Source organism: Panthera onca, chromosome B4 (genome assembly GCF_046562875.1).
Source record: "Panthera onca isolate mPanOnc1 chromosome B4, mPanOnc1 haplotype 2, whole genome shotgun sequence".
In the NCBI taxonomy this organism is placed as follows: domain Eukaryota; kingdom Metazoa; phylum Chordata; class Mammalia; order Carnivora; family Felidae; genus Panthera; species Panthera onca.
Window position 1 is genome coordinate 12,278,570 of NC_138345.1, and position 19,034 is coordinate 12,297,603.

General features: G+C 48.5%; 1 protein-coding gene across 9 annotated transcripts in view; it reads right to left on the reverse strand.

The window, feature by feature from the left end:
• Positions 1 to 14,540: 14,540 nt before the first annotated feature.
• Positions 14,541 to 19,034, reverse strand: part of BEND7 (BEN domain containing 7) — an 81,741-nt gene continuing 77,247 nt past the window's right edge. For 5 of the 9 annotated variants that reach the window (XM_078450421.2, XM_078450424.2, XM_078450416.2 and 2 more), the window contains one exon: positions 14,541 to 18,189. In XM_078450421.2, coding sequence (XP_078306547.1) covers positions 18,086 to 18,189 — 104 coding nt within the window. In that variant the 3' untranslated portion in view covers positions 14,541 to 18,085. Of the gene's footprint in view, positions 19,032 to 19,034 lie in introns of all 9 variants that reach the window. The other 4 variants (XM_078450423.2, XM_078450422.2, XM_078450420.2 and 1 more) reach the window with 2 other exon arrangements.

The window sequence follows — 19,034 nt, forward strand, 5'->3', positions numbered from 1 at the left end:
GAGAGGCGGGGTCTTGGATGTCACAGTGGATGATTAAGAATTTTGGCTTTGGGGCAGTGTTGTAATAATGCTCATCAGGTAACTTCTGTACCTCGTCTGCATCTGTACAGTAGGTTGGAAACTCAGGGTTTTCTGCAAATATTCAAAGCAATAAAACACACAGTACTACAGGAGCCCGTCCAGAGTTAAGAATCTAATAAATGTCAGCTTTTGTATCCTTATTATTACAGAGAATCTCTTATTTATATTTCATCTGCAGAAAAATTACAAAAAGGATTAAGTATGTTGAAAAAAAAATAGAAGTAGGTCTCGGGCCTCCTTAACACCCGTGCCGTGTCTTTTTTAAGAAGGGGTGTTAACACGGGTTAGCAAGCCTGTGGAGAACCCAGCGCCCTCGTGTGTTGCTGGCGGGGAGGTTAAAGGGTGCGGACCCCTTGGAAAACTGGTGGTTCCTTGAAAGTTAAACATGGAGTTACTATCTGGCCCAGCAGTTCCACTCCTGATTGTATATACACCCAGGGAATTAACAACACGCATCTGTACAAAACGTGTATACCAGTGTTCGTTGCCGATTTAGTCACGACAGCCAAAAGATGGAAACAGCTTAGGTATCACCATTGGCTAATGAATGGATAAACAAAATGTGGCACGGCCATGCAATGGAATGTTATTTGGCAAAAAGCAGCAATAACACTGATACACGCTACAATGTGGATAAACCATCAAAACACTATACCAAGTGAAAGAAGCCATGTGTCACGAAGGCTACCTCTTGGATAATTCCATTAAAAAAAAATTGATTGAAAAGCATTTATGACTTGCAAATTGCATTTTCTTTTCTTTTTAAAAAGTTATTTGTTTTTTAAGTTATCTCTGCACCCAGTGTGGGGCTCAAACTCACGACCCAGAGATCAAGAGCCGTATGCTCTTCTGACTGAGCCAGCCAGGTGCCCCTCTTCTGATTTTTTATACAATGTTGTTCATTTCAGGTATATAACATAGTGAGTGACACACTCTTTGCATATGTTCTGAAATGACTACCCCAGTAAGTCTAGTCACCATGGATGACTCCGTTTATTTGAAATATCCAGAACAGGCGAATGCGTGGAGACAGAGGTATTAGTGGTTACCTAGGTTGGGTCAGGGAGCAGTAACGGGTGTGACTGCTATTGGGTACAGGGTGTCTTTTTGGAGTGATGAAAATTTTCTGGAATCAGGTAGTGATGGTTGTATGATTTCGTGAATATACTAACACTCACTGAATTGTACACTTTAAAATGGTTAGTTTTATAGTATATGAATTTTTGTTAATGTTTATTTTTGAGAGAGAGAATGCAAGCAGGGGAGGTGCAGAGAGAGAGAGAGGGAAACACAGAATGGGAAGCAGGCTCCAGGCTCTGAGCTGTCAGCAGAGAGCCCGACACGGGGCTCAAACTCACAGACCTCAAGATCATGACCCGAGCCAAAGTCAGATGTTCAACCAACCGAGCCACCCAGGCACCCCTATGGTATATAAATTTTATCTGGGAAAAAAACTGATGAATGCTTAATGTGTCAGAAGGTAACAAAAATTGCAGCATCCAGAGATAATCACTGCAAATATTTTGATGTAGATCCATCAGACTTATGCAAATATACATAAAAAATAAAATGGGGGGCACCTGAGCGGCTCAATCTGTTGGGCATCCGACTTCAGTTCAGGTCATGATCTCACGGTTCGTGGGTTCGAGCCCTGCATCGGGCTCTGCACTGACCGCTCAGAGCCTGGAGCCTGCTTTGGATTCTGTGTCTCTCTCTCTCTCTCGCTCTCTCTCTCTGCTCCTTCCCCACTCATGTTCTCTCTCTCAAAAATAAATAAACATTTAAAAAAATAATAAAATGGGATCATACAGCGCATGCTGCCGAGTGAACGTTTTATATTACTATCCTCTTAGGAAACTGCCTCGAACCATCGGCGGCTTCTACCTCTCAGTGTCCCCCAATGCCTGGCATTTCCACATTTCTCGTCATGTTCCTTCTCTTTCCAAAGCTCTTCTTCAGGAGGACTTTCAAACTGTTCCTCGGATCATCAGGGTACTTGGAATGCTTGCCGTCACAACCTGCCCTGTGTTATGAGATGCTCCATTGACACCTGTGATTTCAATGGCACTGATTCCGAAATCCATATTTCTACCTTGACTTTTATCCCATGTACTCGTCCTGCGTCTCCAAATGCCTACTGGAAATTCCCACTGGATATTCATCAGCGACGTTATCGTAGGACTAAAATCGAACTCATTAGACTTTTCGATGCCACAGCCTGGAACAGCAGAAGATGGGCGGAGCTCTGAATCTTGAGAGACGAGTTCATGCCCACACTTAACCTTTCTGATTCAAGTCAGGCTTCCTGGAAGTTACGGAAAATGTACTTTGGCTGATTCAGACAGAAAAGGGATGTGAGGAGAGACATGTGGCAGCTTTCCCAACAGGCCGGAAGGAGGAGCCAGCCTGGGAAAGGCAGCAAGCAGGCAGTGTGGCGTTCCAGGAGCTAGCAGGTCTTAGGGATGCGAACAGGAGCTGGATACGGGACAGCCCCTGTCCACTCTGCCTAGCCTCGATTTCCTTAAGCCAAGAAAAATGGGGATAATTTGACCGCCCACCTCATGGGATTGTAAGGAAGATGGAGCTGGTATTCCGGAAGATTCTTTGTAGACCATGAGCCCCTCCACAGGTGTTAAGGTTGTTTATACTACCAAGTGAGGTTTTTCCTTCCCATCTCTGTTCTGTTCCTGACCCTTTCACCTCTGTGCCCACTCAGTGTCCCTCCTCCCACCCCCTCCGTCCGTGGGTGCCCCCTCCCCCTCAGCGCCCCTTTTCCCACCAGCACCTCCAGATCCAAGCCCCGGGGTTTCTTCGTCCTTCCTTCACCTTTCTCCCACCTTTCTCTTCCCCTCACCATTGGCACCTTAGAATTCAGGGGCAACAAAGGAAACCAGCCTCTCCCAAGCTTGATTACACATTGGGCTCGCCTGGGGCAGACCTCCCAGGCCTTGTTCTTACACAAGCTTCTTGGGAGAGCACGGCAGGAACGGGCCCGCCCCCAGGAATCTACAAACCGAGTTTCTCGCCCAGAGCGCTAGCCCCCAGAAGAGGGTTCCGAATTGAAGCAAGTTTGGAAAACGCCGCATCCGTCTCCTTCTAAAAGAGTCACAATTCAAGAGGTCCTGCAGGTAAGATACCTGTGAAACAGTGCAAATGTCTAAGACTACAAGGTTGCGAAGCTGTCTCATCCTGTGATCCTGTGATTTATACTAAGAGATACAGATTTGGTCTTGTTTCTGGCACAGAAGTTCCCCAGCCCTTGGAATTTCCTAAATGATGAGAGCAACAAAGGTGTCGTTTGTTATGTTAAGGAGGTGACTTTCGGACCCCACCTAAAGTTAGGGCTGGTTGGCAGGAGAACCCACCCTTACCCCCACCCCCACTCCACCCCCACCCCTGGCCACCACCACTTTGGGTGAAGGGCCAGGAGCTGGAGATTGAGTTCAATCACCAATGGCCAATGAGTTAATCAGCTGTGCCTGTGCAATGAGGCCTCCATGAAAACCCAAAAGGGGGTGATACAGAGGGCTCCCGGGTTGGTGAACAAATGGAGGCTGGGGGAGAGTGGTGCGCTCAGAGAGCGCGGAGGCTCCTGGCCTCTGCGTCTCCTCCCTTTGGCCCGTCCTGAGTCCTATCCTTTTATAATAAATTGGTCATCTAGTAAGTAAAATGATGCTGAGTTCTGTGAGCCCCTCAAGCAAATTAACCAAACCTGAGGAGGGGGTCACGGGACCCTCAATTACAGCAGGCAGTCAGAAGTGTGGGTGACAACCTGGGCTTGTGACTGTCGTCGGAAGGAGGGGTGAGTGGGGGGTGTGGGGAGCAGTCTTGTAGGACTGAGCTCTTACTCCGGCTCCGATGCTATCGGGATAGAAAGTGTCAGAACTGATGAGTTGTAGGGCCTGCAGCTCGTGTCCCAAGAATTGCTTGTTGGTGTGGCGATACTCCCCCCAGTGGAACCCGTTTAGTCCCATGACGTCTATTAAAATTCTGCAAGGAGAATATTCTGAGAAACACATACATTGGGAAACCGTGGCCTATAGAATAAATTTGCCAAGGTTTTTGACCATTTGGCTCCAAGCTTTATCTTCTGTGCCTCTACATACACTTCCAACTGTTGCCAGACTCTCTGCCCTCCGACAGAACAGACTTCTCCTCCTCCTCCTTCTCCTTTTTTGAGAGAGCGTGCAAACAAGCAGGGAAGGAGGGTCAGAGGGAGAGAGAGGGAAAGAGAGGGAATCCTAAGCAGGCTCCACACTCAGCGCGGAGGAGCCTGGCTCAGGGCTCGATCCCACAACCCTGGGATCACGACCCGAGCTGAAATCAAGAGTCGGACGCTCAATCGATGGAGGCACCCGGGCGCCCCAACGTAACAGACTGCTAAGCTCCCTGAATGCTGCCCTTTGTCCCGCCGAACCTTCTCCGACCGGCGGCTTTGCTGGTGTGACTGCCGTCCCCGCTCCCTGCCCGTGCACGTACTCCTCCCCTGGCCTCAGCTCAGGTCCCTCTTCCTCCACAAAGACGTCCAACCCCATCTCCACCCTCGGAACCGCTAATTTGGTTGACTGGTACCTCCTTGTGGCCCAAACGCCACGTGGTGTCTTGGGATGTACAGTTCGGAGCTTGAATTACCTCTGTAGTTGTGGGGGTTTATGTTTTGTCTCGTTACCGACCCTTTGCAGGCAGTGACCACGCGGAGGTTCTTTTTGTTTCTCTTCCTGGTGCGGGGCCCTCTGTACAGTAGGTGCCCAGTGCACAGTTGTTGGCTGGCTTCGGGTCTCTTGGGACTCGTGGTTTTCGGATTTTCTCAGGCTGGTGCTGCCGGACCTCCTGGGACATGACGTCGGTCATTCTGGCGGGCAGAGTGCCAGGGCGGCCGTGTGAGGGGAGGGAAGGGGGGGAACCTGCTGGCTGACAGGGACCCAGGGAAGCGAGGGACAGGCCGAGCGTGTGGCCCAAGGAGGTGAGTTCTGGTGTGTCAGTCCCCCCTGTAGCCCTCTGGGGGCCGCGGTCTCAACAGCCCAAAGAGAAGGGGCTGGGTTTCAGCCTTGCCCCCTCGCGGCACCCCACTGTCCGTGTTCCCACCTCGCACCCCCTCCCCGGCCTCTTGGAGACTTGGCACTTCTAGTCGCTTCCGTAACGCCACCCACTCGTCTCCAGTCAGATGTGACGCTCTCGCAGGGGAAGCTTCGAATCGGCTCCGATCCGTCAGGGGAGCGAGTTCACACATGGGTTTCGTGGCTCACAAGTTGCAGGTAATCCACCTCAGCTCTGAGGGTGGGGGCCTACCGTGTGTCCCGGGGGCTCCAGGGGCTCCCAGCCTCCAGCGTGCGGCAGGAGGGTCTGCAGGACTTCGTAAAGCGCACCTGGGCCCCACCCGGGGCCCGGGGCCGCTCTGGGAGATGCTGCATGTCTGACAGGTTCCCAGGCGTCATCCGTGCCGCCGGCCTGGGGAGTTCGTGTGTTGAGGACGGTGTTTAGGCATCACCTCCTTCTGGCTCCCCCAGCCCCGTCACCTGCGGGAAACCTCTCCCTGCCAGAGTAGGGGGTTCTCCGCGACTCCAGTGACTTCCCTCGTTCTGGAGATGGTTTGACTTCCATTTAGTCTCCGCTAATCCCCGTGTGGACGGATGGACAGTGGAGAGAGGGAGGAAACGAGGGACAGAAAGATACCAGAGCTGAGTAAATGGCAGATCCAGTATTGAGACCCTGGTCGCTCTGGTCGCAAACCTCTTTCTTTGAGCCACTCTGCTGTGTTCTCTTGGAAACTTTTTAATAAAGAACCTGTTGGCGGCTGAAGACACCGGCTACTTCTCAGCCTCTTTGCTGGCAGGATGTCGGGGATATTTCAGACGAAACGATTCAAGTGAAACACTTAAGGCCTGACACAGAACAAATATCCAACACCTTCACATGGAAGCTCATCTTAAAGCAAAGGGCTTAGAAGCACGGGCGCTAGGGGCGCCTGGGTCGGTTAAGCGTCCAACTCTGGGTTTTGACTCCGGTCGTGATTGAACGATTCGTGGGTCTGAGCCTCACATCAGGCTCTGTGCTGACAGTGCAGAGCCCACTTAGGATTCTCTCTCTCTCCTCTCTCTGCCCTCTCTCCTGCTCATGCTCTCTCTCTTTCTCTCCCTCTCTCTCTCCCTCCCCCCGCACCCCACCCCACTCCACTCGTGTGTGCATTCTCTCTCTCAAAATAAATAAACGTTAAAAAAAAAAAAAAAAAAGCATTGGAAAGGCACATCATATAAGCCCATCTCATCGGGGTTATTCTGAATGCTTCCTGCACCTGAGTGTGGGAGTCAGAGTCACAGTCCTGTGTTACTTTTTTTTTAAGTTTATTTATTTTTGAGAGACAGAGCGTGAGTGGGGGAGTGGCAGAGAGAGAAGGAGACACAGAATCCGAAGCGGGCTCCGGGCTCCGCACCGTCAGCACAGGGCCCGACGCGGGGCTCGAGCGCAGGAACCGCGAGATCATGACCTGAACGTCATCAGGTCAGATGCTGAACCGACTGAGCCACCCAGGCACCTCACTGTGTTTCAGATCTTGACCAAACCTAGTCCTTAGTTCTGTGAGCTGAAACAAATGATCTCACTTTTTTTCATCTGTTAAGTGGGGATAATGATAGTATCTACTTCGTAGGACGGTTTTGTGGATTACACGAGTGAAGCTGTTCTTGCAAAGCATCACAACAGTGCCCAGCACGCACCGTGTGCGGGAGGTATTAGCCGGTGCTACACGGGGACTTGACAGCCACAAATCTGTTAGGTGAGCAAAACTGCACAGACGAGTAAGAGCCCTACGAGACAACAGACTCTCATGGCCTCAACCGCTGAAGTTCTTGGCCTCGATTGCTACGGCAACGCACCCCGTGTTTCATTTTTCTTAGGTAGCCATTCTCCAAATCCCAATGGCCCGCATGGTATTGTTTTTGAACTGATGTGTCAGATGCACTTACACCTCAGATGGGCTTCTCGTTGTCTGGCAGCTAATACATTTTTCATAAAGCATCGTCTCCAGTTTCCTCTCAAGCTACCGAGAGGATACCTTTTCCTGTTACGCTGTTGAGCGGGGTTTTCTCTTTTTCCTTTCAAAGGAGAGCATTAACGTCCAGAGTCCAGAAAGTAGGTTCAACGTACATATTGTTGGAGTAACGAGTTGAAGTTTTCACTGGAGCTTAGGTGACATTTCAGAGGCCTGTATTCCAAGAGGCTACAGTGATATTTCAGGTATTCCTAACAGTATCCGAGGGGCAGGCAGGACATATTCACAGATACGTAGACCACTGGGCCTTTTCTTTCTTTACCTTTATTTTCCTTTTAGAAAAAGATACCCGTGTACTTTGGAAAACATACACAAATAATTTCTTTTTTTTATTTATTTTTTTTTTTTTAATTTTTTTTTTTCAACGTTTTTTTATTTATTTGTGGGACAGAGAGAGACAGAGCATGAACGGGGGAGGGACAGAGAGAGAGGGAGACACAGAATCGGAAACAGGCTCCAGGCTCTGAGCCATCAGCCCAGAGCCTGACGCGGGGCTCGAACTCACGGACCGTGAGATCGTGACCTGGCTGAAGTCGGACGTTTAACCGACTGCGCCACCCAGGCGCCCCCACAAATAATTTCTTAAAATCGCATACAATTCTATCACCCAGAGATAACCACTGTAAAAACTTCTCTTTCCTTTCCATGTGTATAAATACTTCTTTTTCAAAATGTGAGTAGGCTGACAATAACACATCATCTGTACCTTTTGATCTTTTGTATTTATTTTGAGAGAGAGAGAGAGAGAGAGCGCACGCAAGGGAGGGGCAGACAGAGAGAGAATCCCAAGCAAGCTCCACGCTGGCAGCACAGAGCCCGACACGGGGCTTAGTCTCACGACTGCGAGATCATGACCTGAGCAGAAACCAAGAGTCAGACGCTCAACCGACTGAGCTGCCCAGGCGCCCTCATCTGCATCTTTTTAAAGCTGTTGGTAGCTGTAGACATACATATTTTGGAAATGCTGCAACTTGTCTGTGTTTGTAGTTACTCACAGCTACTGTTAGTTCTAACCTTATAACTGTGTCTCTGAAATTAAGACGTATGATCAGGCCGAACGTACTGTTTGACGGTGATTCGCCACTAACATTCCCCTGGGGCCTTAACTATTCTACACTACTAAAAAAAAAAAAAATCTTTAAAATAATCTCCCTTCTCATCGCAAAAGCAGCATGTTCCCTAAAAGGAAAATTATTTTAGGTAAACAACAGGAAGAACATTTTGAAGCACCTGTAATCTCACCGTCCAGAGCCAACTGTCACCAGCACTTCGATGTGTGTTCTCTTAGACTTTTTTCCTATGAGTTTGTGTATTCAAAAAGAGAAAGGGAGCTCCTACGGTACCTATTGTTCTGAGACCTGCACTCTTTCCACTGATTGATTGTGGATCTCCAGGCACAACATTTAAACTGGCTGCGTAGTATTCCGTCTTAAGGGTGTATTGGAATTTAAACTCCTGTCGGACACTGTAAATTGTTTCTGTTGGTTGGTTTATTTTAACTATGTGTGATGAACACCCTGTAGCTTTGTGGCTCAATCTTTGGGCGAATCTTTATTGCTTTCAGAACAGTTCCTTCAAGCAGAATTGCTGGGTCAAAGGTTTTAAACCAATTTGATTTATGTTGCCAACCGCCCTCAGAAATACTGTACTTATTAACGTCTATTAGTGGTGTCTAAGTTCCTTTCAATACCAGAAACACTCCTGCTACTTTTCTTTCAAATTCTCTCAACTGTATGAATAACTACAATATTTCAGACTACTCTTGTAATGTGCCTTTCCTGGTTTATTTTTTTTTTTCTTGGTCTAATTTTAGCATTTTAAGAAATTTATTTTGAGAGAGAGACAGCAAGCACATAAGCACGAGCAGGGGTGGGGGCAGAGAGAGGGAGAGAGAGAATCCCAAGCTGGATCCATGCTGTCAGCTCAGCATGGGGCTTGATCCCATGAACCACGAGATCATGACCTGAGCAGAAATCAAGAGTCAGACGCTTAACTGACTGGGCCACCCAGGCGCCCCAATTTCAGCATTTTAATATTTATTGGCTATTTGATTTATAAGAGTTGGGCATGCGGTAAGTATCGTCTTTCTTAAAAACCATTTATTCTGCAAATATTTTTCTCATGTTTGTCATTTGCTATTAAATTTTGCAAAACTTTGAAACTATGATTTTACTATGATCTTCATGTTTGGGAAATCCTTTCCCCAAGCTTAGATAACTATTAATTTAAAATTGCCTAGTATTTTTATTATTTGTTTTGCTTAAATCCTTGAAGTATCTGGAATCAATTGCCACATACAGGGTAAGGTAGGAGGGTCTAATTTTATTACTAGTTGTTAACAACATCTTTATTGGGATAGAATTCACCTACATAAAATTCATGTGCTATATACTGAATGTTCATGTAGAAGTCTTTGTGTGCACATGTTTTCAGTTCTCTTGGGTATATTCTAGGTCTTACAGTAACTCTATGTTTAACTTGTGGAGGAATTGCCAATCTGTTTTCCAAGGAGCCTGCACCATTTTACATTCCCACGAGCAATGTTTCAGGGGTCCAATTTCTCCACATTCATACAACACTTCTGTTGTCTGTCATTTGATTACAGCCTTCTCTGTGGGTGTGAAGTGGTTTTGATTTGCATTTCCCTAATGACTGTGATGTTGAGCATCTTTTCATATGCTTATCAGCCTATTGGCCATTTATATATCTTTCGGGAAGTCTGTTCAAATCTTTTGCCCATTTTTAAATTGGGTTATCTTTTTATTTTTGAGTTGTGAAACTTTTTATATATTCTAGACACCAATTCTTTATCAGATCTATGTTTTGCAAATCTGTTCGTCCCTTCTGTGAGTTGTCTTTTGGTTTTCTTTGCAGCACAAAAATGTTTCATCTCAGGGCTCCTGGGTGGCTCAGTCAGTTGAGTATCTGACTTGATTTTGACTCAGGTCATGATATCACGGTTTGTGAGATTGAGCTCCATGTTGGGCTCTGCACTGTCCGTGTGGAACCTGCTTGGGATTCTCTCCCCCCCCCCCCACCAACCCCCACTCCACCATGCATGCTCTCTCTCTCTCTCTCTAAATAAGTAAATAGAAACTTTAAAAGAAAGCGCTTCATTCTACGATGTTCCACTTATCCACTTCTGTCGCTTGTGCTTTTGGTGTCCTATCCAAGAAACCATTGCTTGACCCAAGAATATGAAGATCTACTTCTCTGTTTTCTTCTTGGAGTTGCATAGTGTTAGCTTTTACATTTAGGGCTATGATGCATTTTGTCAATTTTGTTTTTACAAATGGCTGGCCAGTTGTCCTCGACACGATTTACTGGATCATTTTTCCTTTCCCACCAAGTAAAATGGCACTGGTAGAACCAACAGCTAATTGCCCCCAGTAATTCTCTGCAGTAGTAGAAGAGATACACGCCCAAGATCACATTTTCTTCAGGACATCGTTTCCCTCCACCAACTTTTCCCCACCATTCCATAGGCTCCAATAGAAACCTATGCTGGTGAACCACATTAACATGGTTGACCTCATGGATGTGGATGTCTCCTAGGGGGTGCAGAAGGATAGGGCTGGGTTTCTGGATGACCTCATGGAGCAGAGCTACCAACCAACACTGTGGACCACCCACCCGCTTCTGGGCTGTGATGAGTTAGAGAAAAACATCTGCATGTCATTTGAACCACTTTATATTTAGGCCTTTTTGTTACTACCCTTAATATATGCTGTATGTCGATCTAGGCGAGATTTTCCTTAAATTCCCATAATATTTTATTGATCTAAACTACAGCTGCAATTTCTGAAGTTTTATATGTTTAAATGAGGGAACGAGGGGAAGGGAGTAAATCTCTCTCAGTTTCCAAAGCATTTCTTGGCTCTCCTGCGTTCAATCTGTCCAATGAATTCAGACTAATTTTGTCAACTTTCACCACCTCCTCCTTCCCACCTCCAAAGTCACTGGGTACTTTCCAATCAAAAGTCGTTTCTTGGTCTTTGAGAGTTTGTTCGTTTTCGAAAGTTGTGTGTTGTTACAGTAGCCAAGGCGTGACCAAGGCTCTTGTCACTTAATACGGGCAGCAGCCAGTGTCTAGGGGGTCAGCCCGATGTTAAAATACGCCCACTCCACCTCCACTGGGAGCCGGTCTCATGAGGACACGGTGAGGGAAAGACCAGCTGTGGGTGTCGCCCCCCAAGGAACACCCACACAACGGAGGCGGGTAGGACAAACATGGGCGAACAGCATTTGACGCGAACCATAGACACAAAACCTTCGCCACGAGGGTCAAGGCTGCCCACAGCTGTAGGTCTGTGTTACAGGGAGAGTCGGGGAGAGGAGGGGAAGGAGGCGGCATAGCTTCACACAGTGAAATACCTCCCTCGGGGACCACGCAGCGTCACAGCGTTCATTGCAAGGGGGGACGGGGTCAGCGCGGGAGTTGTTAATTGAGTCGCTCCTGATTTCCCTTATCCGGTGGTTAGAAACACATCTCTTTTGGAGGACGTTTAATTCAGTAACAGATGGAGAAAGTGCCGTCCGCTGTAACGTATTCTCTCTTTCTCTGCATTGCGAGAGTACAGCAGCAAGTAGTTTTTCTACCAGAATATGCATTTGGTCCACCACTTCATTGAACCAATTTAGGACGCTCAATTTCCTTTGTAAAATTGATTTTCACTCCATATTCACATCGAGGGCCCTCCACTTTCTGAATCTGTTACGGCATCGTGGTGGGGAGTAGGAACAACCAGAAGTCGAGACAGCTAGTGTCTGAGCAGTTTCTCCACTGCGCGTGCTCCCATCAGCTTCATGTTTGGAAAGTATTTTATTTTATTTTATTTTATTTTATTTTATTTTATTTTTTTAAACATTTATTTATTTTTGAGACAGAGAGAGACAAAGCATGAACAGGGGAGGGGCAGAGAGAGAGGGAGACACAGAATCTGAAACAGGCTCCAGGCTCTGAGCTGTCAGCACAGAGCCCGACGTGGGGCTCGAACTCACGGACCGCGAGATCATGACCTGAGCTGAAGTCGGCCGCTTTACCGACTGAGCCACCCAGGTGCCCCGGAAAGTATTTTAAAGGAATTATCTAAAGTAGCTGAGTTTCAGAATTTAGGGTTAAAATGTCCCTCAATTTCTCAGCATTAGCAGATAAAAATGGCCAAAAAGAAAAAAAAAAAAAAAAAAAAGCAATTGAAAAGGCCCTTAAGTATCAAATCTGTTTGTGACATCAGCGTACTGTCCCGCCCGGGCCTCATTCCTAGACTGTTGTTTGGCTTTTTCATAATGATTCCTTTATGTTCTTTTAACCTCACTGATTACAAAATAGAAATAGAGAATAAATACACACATAGATGTATAAATGCGTGTATATATAATTTAGGGGGATGATCAGTGTCGTACTTCGGAGGTTACAAAGTACAGACACTGTTGATTTGTGTAAATTCAAAGTGTTGTTCCGCATCATTAGAGCTACCAAATTCGCACGGGCCCCCGCGCAGCATGTCTTGTGCGGACCTGTTGATGCAATTTCTCCGCCGTTTATGAAGAGTGTCGATACCGGGACGGAGGAAGGGCTCATGATCTAAGACTAAGGGACAGAAGAAGGGAGAGGGCAGTACCTGACACCCCTCGCCTGTCACAGTCCACTCTTGCTCGGGGACAGGGATGTCCTGACAGTGTTTTCACCAGGGTCTGAAATCTTAATGGCCTTACAGATAAGACCCCTGGCCTCACAAGGCTTAGATGCCAGTGGAAAGTAGACAGTAAACAGCCATGTCATTAAGCAAGACAATGTCAGAGGGTGGTACGTGCTGAGCTGAGACTCGAATTCTGCTGAATGGATGGTGCTTCAAATCTTGATTGCCTCACGCCTGGGGCAAAGCCCCTGGTCTGAGATTAAGTTCCCTTCTACAGCTCTGGAACACTCTGCATCTTCTGCGCAGCCGTTTTCTCAGGGCTCACACCTTGTGACGGTCCTGGCGAGCCCCATGCCCCAGGGCCCGTGGCTCACTGCTCTACCGGCCCCTAGAACAGCACCAGCCACACCCTCAGTGTCCAAGAGACACGTGAATGAACGAACGGAGTAACATCTGTACCTGAACTCGACTGCCATTCTTTGAGCGGCCCCTCCCCGTGCTCCCTCCCTGGGCGCACACAACACCCTGGGGCTCCCCAGCCCGAGCCCCCTCCCCTTCTTACAGCTGCACTCTCCTCTGCAGCCCAAGCCAGAGAGTCACCAAGTCCCCTTGGTTCCCTTTCTCATGCTTGGGCATTTGGGGTTCCGTCCTCTAAAGAAGTAAGTAGCCTTGGCTATTCCAACAGCTTCTTGATGGGACGCCTTGCTTCAGGCTCGCCCCTGTCCAGTAATGCCCCTGCTTCTGCCAGACAGGTCAGTACATCATATGAATCTGATCAAGACCTCTGAGGGTGCCTCAGTGGTCCCCCAACCCCCGGTCCTCCCAGTTTCTTGGGATGGTCTACACAACCTCTCCACTCTTTTCCTCTCTTTCCTGCCAGACTGACCCGACACGGCACCTGCCGCAGTGGGTGTTCAAGAAACGGCTGAGGCTGGGCCTGCGGGAGGGGACACGGCTCTGGTCTCCGGGGACAGGACAGCCCCCTTCCGGTGCAGCCTCCTGTGGTACCCCGGGCCCCATCACGCTGCACTGGAGGGAGCCCTTTAGGGCGGTCAGTTGGATGACGCCCGAAAGTGGGATCGAGGGCGTCCTGGCCTTTTGGGAGCACCTCACCGCGCGGCCTCCTCCCCAGCCGTCCGGCGGCTTTCTCCTGAAGCGGGAACAGCTCAGGCCTTCCCAAGCGAGGCCCCCAGAGAACCGGCAGACCAGCCGAAGGTGTTCCAGGCCAGGGGTGCTCCAGGCAGGGGGGGCGGCGGCGGGGGGGGGGGGGGGGGGGAGGGTCGGTGCTGGGAATACCTGCGGGGTGGGGGTGGGGCGGGCGCCCAGTGAGGAGCAGCGCCCTCCCGTGTTCAGAGAGGGGACTAAAGCAATTACGTTTTACCAGCCACTTTGCATTGAAGAAGATTGATTTGTCCCTCTGATGTGTTGTTTCCATAGAAGCGGGGCTTAACCTTTTAAGTGAAGATTATAAAGCTACCTAATTCATTTAAAATTAGGCTTCAATTCTATCAGCGCTTAATGCTCAAGTGTCACTGTGGGACTTGAGGCAGACGGTGATCTGACTCCCAGGGGGCGCCTGCGACTTTCTCGATTTGAAGCCGCTCTTCCTAATGGCTATCTAGTTTGTTTCTTTATTTTTAAAAAATTAACTTCCTAAGGAGATACAACTTTCTGTGTAAGACCACCAGAGTATTAATAAATACCTTTTAATTAGTGGTTAGCACTGACTCCATAAACACAGGACTGGCACACAGGCACGGAACACAGGCATGTTCGATTAAAGTAATTTATTGTATTCTTCTGGAACGGACATAAAGAGCATCTTGGGAATTGATATCACAACACAACATTATACACCATTTTCACAACTAGCCTTGTGTTGAATTTTTTTTTAAAGAACATAGTAATTTTAAAAAAATCTAAATATTTACATATTAATAAAACATATATACAGAAGATTGAGACATTATCCGTAGATATGGAATTTTTCTTTTTACTAAGAAAGCCTATAAAAAGGATTTCTGAATAAAGTCTGAACAGTAGTCACAGTAAGTAAACACAAACACAATTCGAGTGCACAAAATGGGATTTCACTGGTGCGGTTTTGTGAGTACGTGGCTCCAATCTGTGGACGCACTGCACGTATCTGTGAGCTGAACAATCCCTACTCCTCCTCAAGTATCGAAAACTCCAAGCTGTCGCCCCGTCTTGGAAGGAAGGGCTTTGGAAGGTTCACGGTGTATAATTAACAGATCCCACAGTTGTAAGGTAAATGTTTCTACCTGCATTAGCAACGCACTCATCTAACTGTAATAGAGTGGAAAGGTCACTAATTAATCTTTCCAGTTCCCTTGAGCAGTACTTCCTTCCGAGGGGCAGAGGACAAATTCCCAAACCTAAGCTGCAGGAAGACAAGAGCCCTGGTGTGCCATGTTCCATTAGGACTGGTCTCAGGGAAGGGGCTGCTCACCGGCCTAAAACGTAAAAGGCTAATAACCCTAGGATGTGGTGGCAACGGTTTCTCGGGACCTTCCTCCCCGCCTCAGGAATAAGACAGGAGACGCACAGACGGGAGAGGGAGCTGTCTAGCGGTTGGGCTGAGTCCACAAGCCGCAGCACCGAGAAGCAGTGTCATCACATTTCAGGGACGCCTCCAACCATCTCCCTCCGGTTGATGAGCTGGTCGTCAGTGGACCACCGACTCGGCCCGGGGCCCCCTCCTGGCTCAGGTTCAGCGCGATCGGGCGCAAGTGCCTCGGACAGGGCGCCTCTACAGTAACTCTGAGCTCTCCCCCTCTGACTTGGTTCCAGTGCTAGGCAAAGGTAGGTAACGGTCAGCACAACGATTTCTCCCCCTCGGCTTTGGCATTTCTACCGTCCAAGTTTCTTTCCAGCCAACTATTTGGCCTCCGGGTCAGGTGCTAAAGATTTCACGGGAGTTGGCTTTATACAGTGAATGAGGTCTACACGCAGTGTTTGTGAGGAAAACGGCTTAGAGTCACCATCTTTTTGGAGAAGGGAACCTGGAGGTAAATATTTCTGTACCACAGATACCCACATGGCAAGATAGCGCTTTAGTATAAACCCATATTTTCGTATGTCGGTTTCGTATGACGCGGAAGGCAAGTGTACCGAGAAAATGAAGTATGTAATTTTAAGGACATTTGTGGCTGGCTGCCACGCCACGCCAAGACACCGACGGCTCAGTTTAGGCCATCTGTGAAAACAGTTGTTACATATCATGTCAGTCACCGGTTACTTTGAGTTTCTTGCCTTTTCATTTTTTTTTTTTTAATGTTTATTTTTGAGAGACAGAGCACGAGCGGGGGAGGGGCAGAGAGAGAGAGAGAGGGAGACCCAGAATCCAAAGCAGGCTCCAGGCTCCAGGCTCCGAGCTGTCAGCCCAGAGCCCGACGCGGGGCTCGAACCCACGAACCGTGAGATCGTGACCTGAGCCCAAGTCGGACACTTAACCGACTGGGCCACTCAGGTGCCCCGAGCGTCTCGCCTTTTAACTAGTCATTTTGTCACTGTGTTGATACGACCCACGCGAAAGGTTTTTCTTCCCTAGGAATTCATAGCTCATTTGCGCTTATTCAGTTACAAGTGGTTATTTTTGGAGGAACTGATGTCGCAGATGATTTTGCCTAATAGGGCAGAGCTAGCTTATCTCCCCAATCAACGGTTTCATCTTCCGGGCCGCTGAAGGCCTAATTGCCGTTGGCCTTCCCAACTGCTCCCTCAGTGCCGAGAAGAGCTCTTCTCCCGTAGGCTGCGTCTACGCAGTGCACATTAAAATAAATATGCGTCAGAACTCTATGTATTCACCTTGAGCTTATGAGGAAAAGAACGGAGAAGAGAGGACTGCTTTTTAGTGAACAGTGAGCTGACTGGATCGTACGCTGGGCTTCTAAGAGGGAATGCGTGAGTCAACTCTCAAAAACGATTTCTAAAACTCTTAGGGCAAATTGGAGGCTTGATGATCATGCACTACAAAGCAAGTAGGTGACGACTTTTCAGGTATGACGGGAAAGATTCACAGAACACCCACACTCGGCAGGAAGTAACCTGAAATGCTACGTGGGTCTTTGAGGGGACTCAAACGGAAGAGTCGCGTGCGCTCACGGACACTGTCGCTAAAAGGGAAGTCTGGGCAGTGACATCTGGCTCTGTGTCTTCCGTGTTTTCTCTCCTGGTGTCAAATACACTACCTACGACACAGACAAGACAACGAGAGGGGGGGCACTTCTCCAAAGAAGAGCCGCACAGTTTTCTGTGACGGGGCCAGAGGCGAGGGCGCCAGGTGGGGAGAGAACCTGGCCGAGGAAGCCTCGGTTTCTTTTTCTGTTTTTAATGTTTAGTCGCTTTTTGAGAGACAGAGACAGAACACGAGCAGGGGAGAGGCAGAGAGAGGGGGAGACGCAGCATCCGAAGCAGGCTCCAGGCTCCAGGCTCGGAGCGGTCAGCACAGAGCCCGACGCGGGGCTGGAACTCGGGAACCGTGAGATCGCGACCTGAGCCGAAGTCGGAGGCTTAACTGACGGAGCCACCCAGGCGCCCCGAGGAAGCCTCTGTTTCATATTTAGATCCCTAAGTTCTCAGCCAAGGCTTTAGTTAGTTGTGCTACGCGAGCCGTTTTAGAAATTTGTAATGATAACTTTTACGGGGAAGTCCGTGAATGTGTGTTACTACTGGAGTATGTCCACATATTGTCCAGGAAGAGACAATGGCTACACAAAATACAGTTTACCTGTAACAGAGATCATGATGCAGCTATTAAGGTACCGTGTATGAAGATTTGTGAAAAATGGAAAATGCTCGTTAGGTTAAAAACAAAAAAAAAAACCCAGAAAACAAAATTTTATCTATTTGATCTCCAACTGTGTAAATAAATAAATTCAGAGAAAAGTCTGGGGGAAAACACCCAGTAACGGTCGTCTCTGAGTGGTAAAGTTAATTTCTGTTTTCTTCCTTGTACTTTTGTTACTTCTTTGAAAGTATGTAAAAGACTGCCAATTCGTGACAAACACCGCTGGGCTCGGGCTGGGGGGGTGGGGGGCTTGCTCTACCCTATTTCCAAATGAGAAGCCCCCTTTGTAAATTTTAGAAAGCACTGCTCGATTTCACTTGCTCTTTGCTGATTTTTTTTTTCCCCCCAACACAAAGCGTTCGCCCGTCCCGGGCGCTTTCTCGCGGTTGCCAGACTGCCCTCCAACACCCGGCCTGCCGCCCGGGACGGGGGGAGGGGGCTCCCCGAGGGCGGGCGTTTGTGCCCAGGACCCAACAGCATGGGTTCCTGCGAGCTGCCCACACGCACTTACCGGCAGGGGTGTGAGGGCAAAGAAACGAAGAAACTACGTTTTTCCGCTGCAAAAGCCGTAGGCGCTCTCGTGGAAGCTAGACAGACGGAAGGCTGCTTGCCTGTAATGGATGGATGCGAATGTCCCTGGACCGCCTGACTGTCCCCCTGACCTGCTCGATCCCGCTTCTTGCAAACGCTTAAGGATTTACGCCCCTCTCCCCGCCCCTCCCCAACACACGTGGGTTTGGGAAGAGGAAAAAGACCTTAAGAAGGTAATAAAGGCGTTGTTAGATCTTTAGAAACAGGACCGACCGCTGCCAGCTCAGATCGAGCAGATCGGGAAAGTCTGGCCGGGGAGTCTCACACGTGCAAGAAGGGTGCACTTCACCTCTGGGGCAGCCGCGTTAGGGCACACGCGAGGGAAGGGTCCGGAGTGGCGCTGTGTTCAAAGACGCTGCCCAGACCCGGGGTTTTACTTTAGGGCCCATCAAGACACGCTAGTCTCATCACTGACTCCAGTCATTCATTGAGTTTAAACTGCAGGAGGTTTTCGGGCAGACTTAACGGCGGACATTCTAACGGTGAAGACAGACACTGGAATGGAATCCTAAAGGGATTAGTACATCCATCAGCTCTTAGGGTCTTTAAGAAACATGCGGAGAAAAGCTGGCTTTGGCTTAGGTATGAGAAAGCTATGCGGTGTAATGGCTGGAAGTCGAGAGGCCTGGGCTCCGGCCCAGCCACCAACCAGCTGTGAGACCTTGAGAAAGTCATTTAGTGTTTCTGGGCCTCAGGCTTTTTTACCTGTAAAATAAAAGGACTGGATAAAAAGAAGGGATGGGACTAGATGATCTCTAACGTTCCTTCTTTCTCAGATTCCTTGACATTCTTTTCAGTTCCATGAGGTGGTTCTACCATCCCGTGTTCAATTTCCTCATCTGAAACATCTCTCTGCCTCCATCTT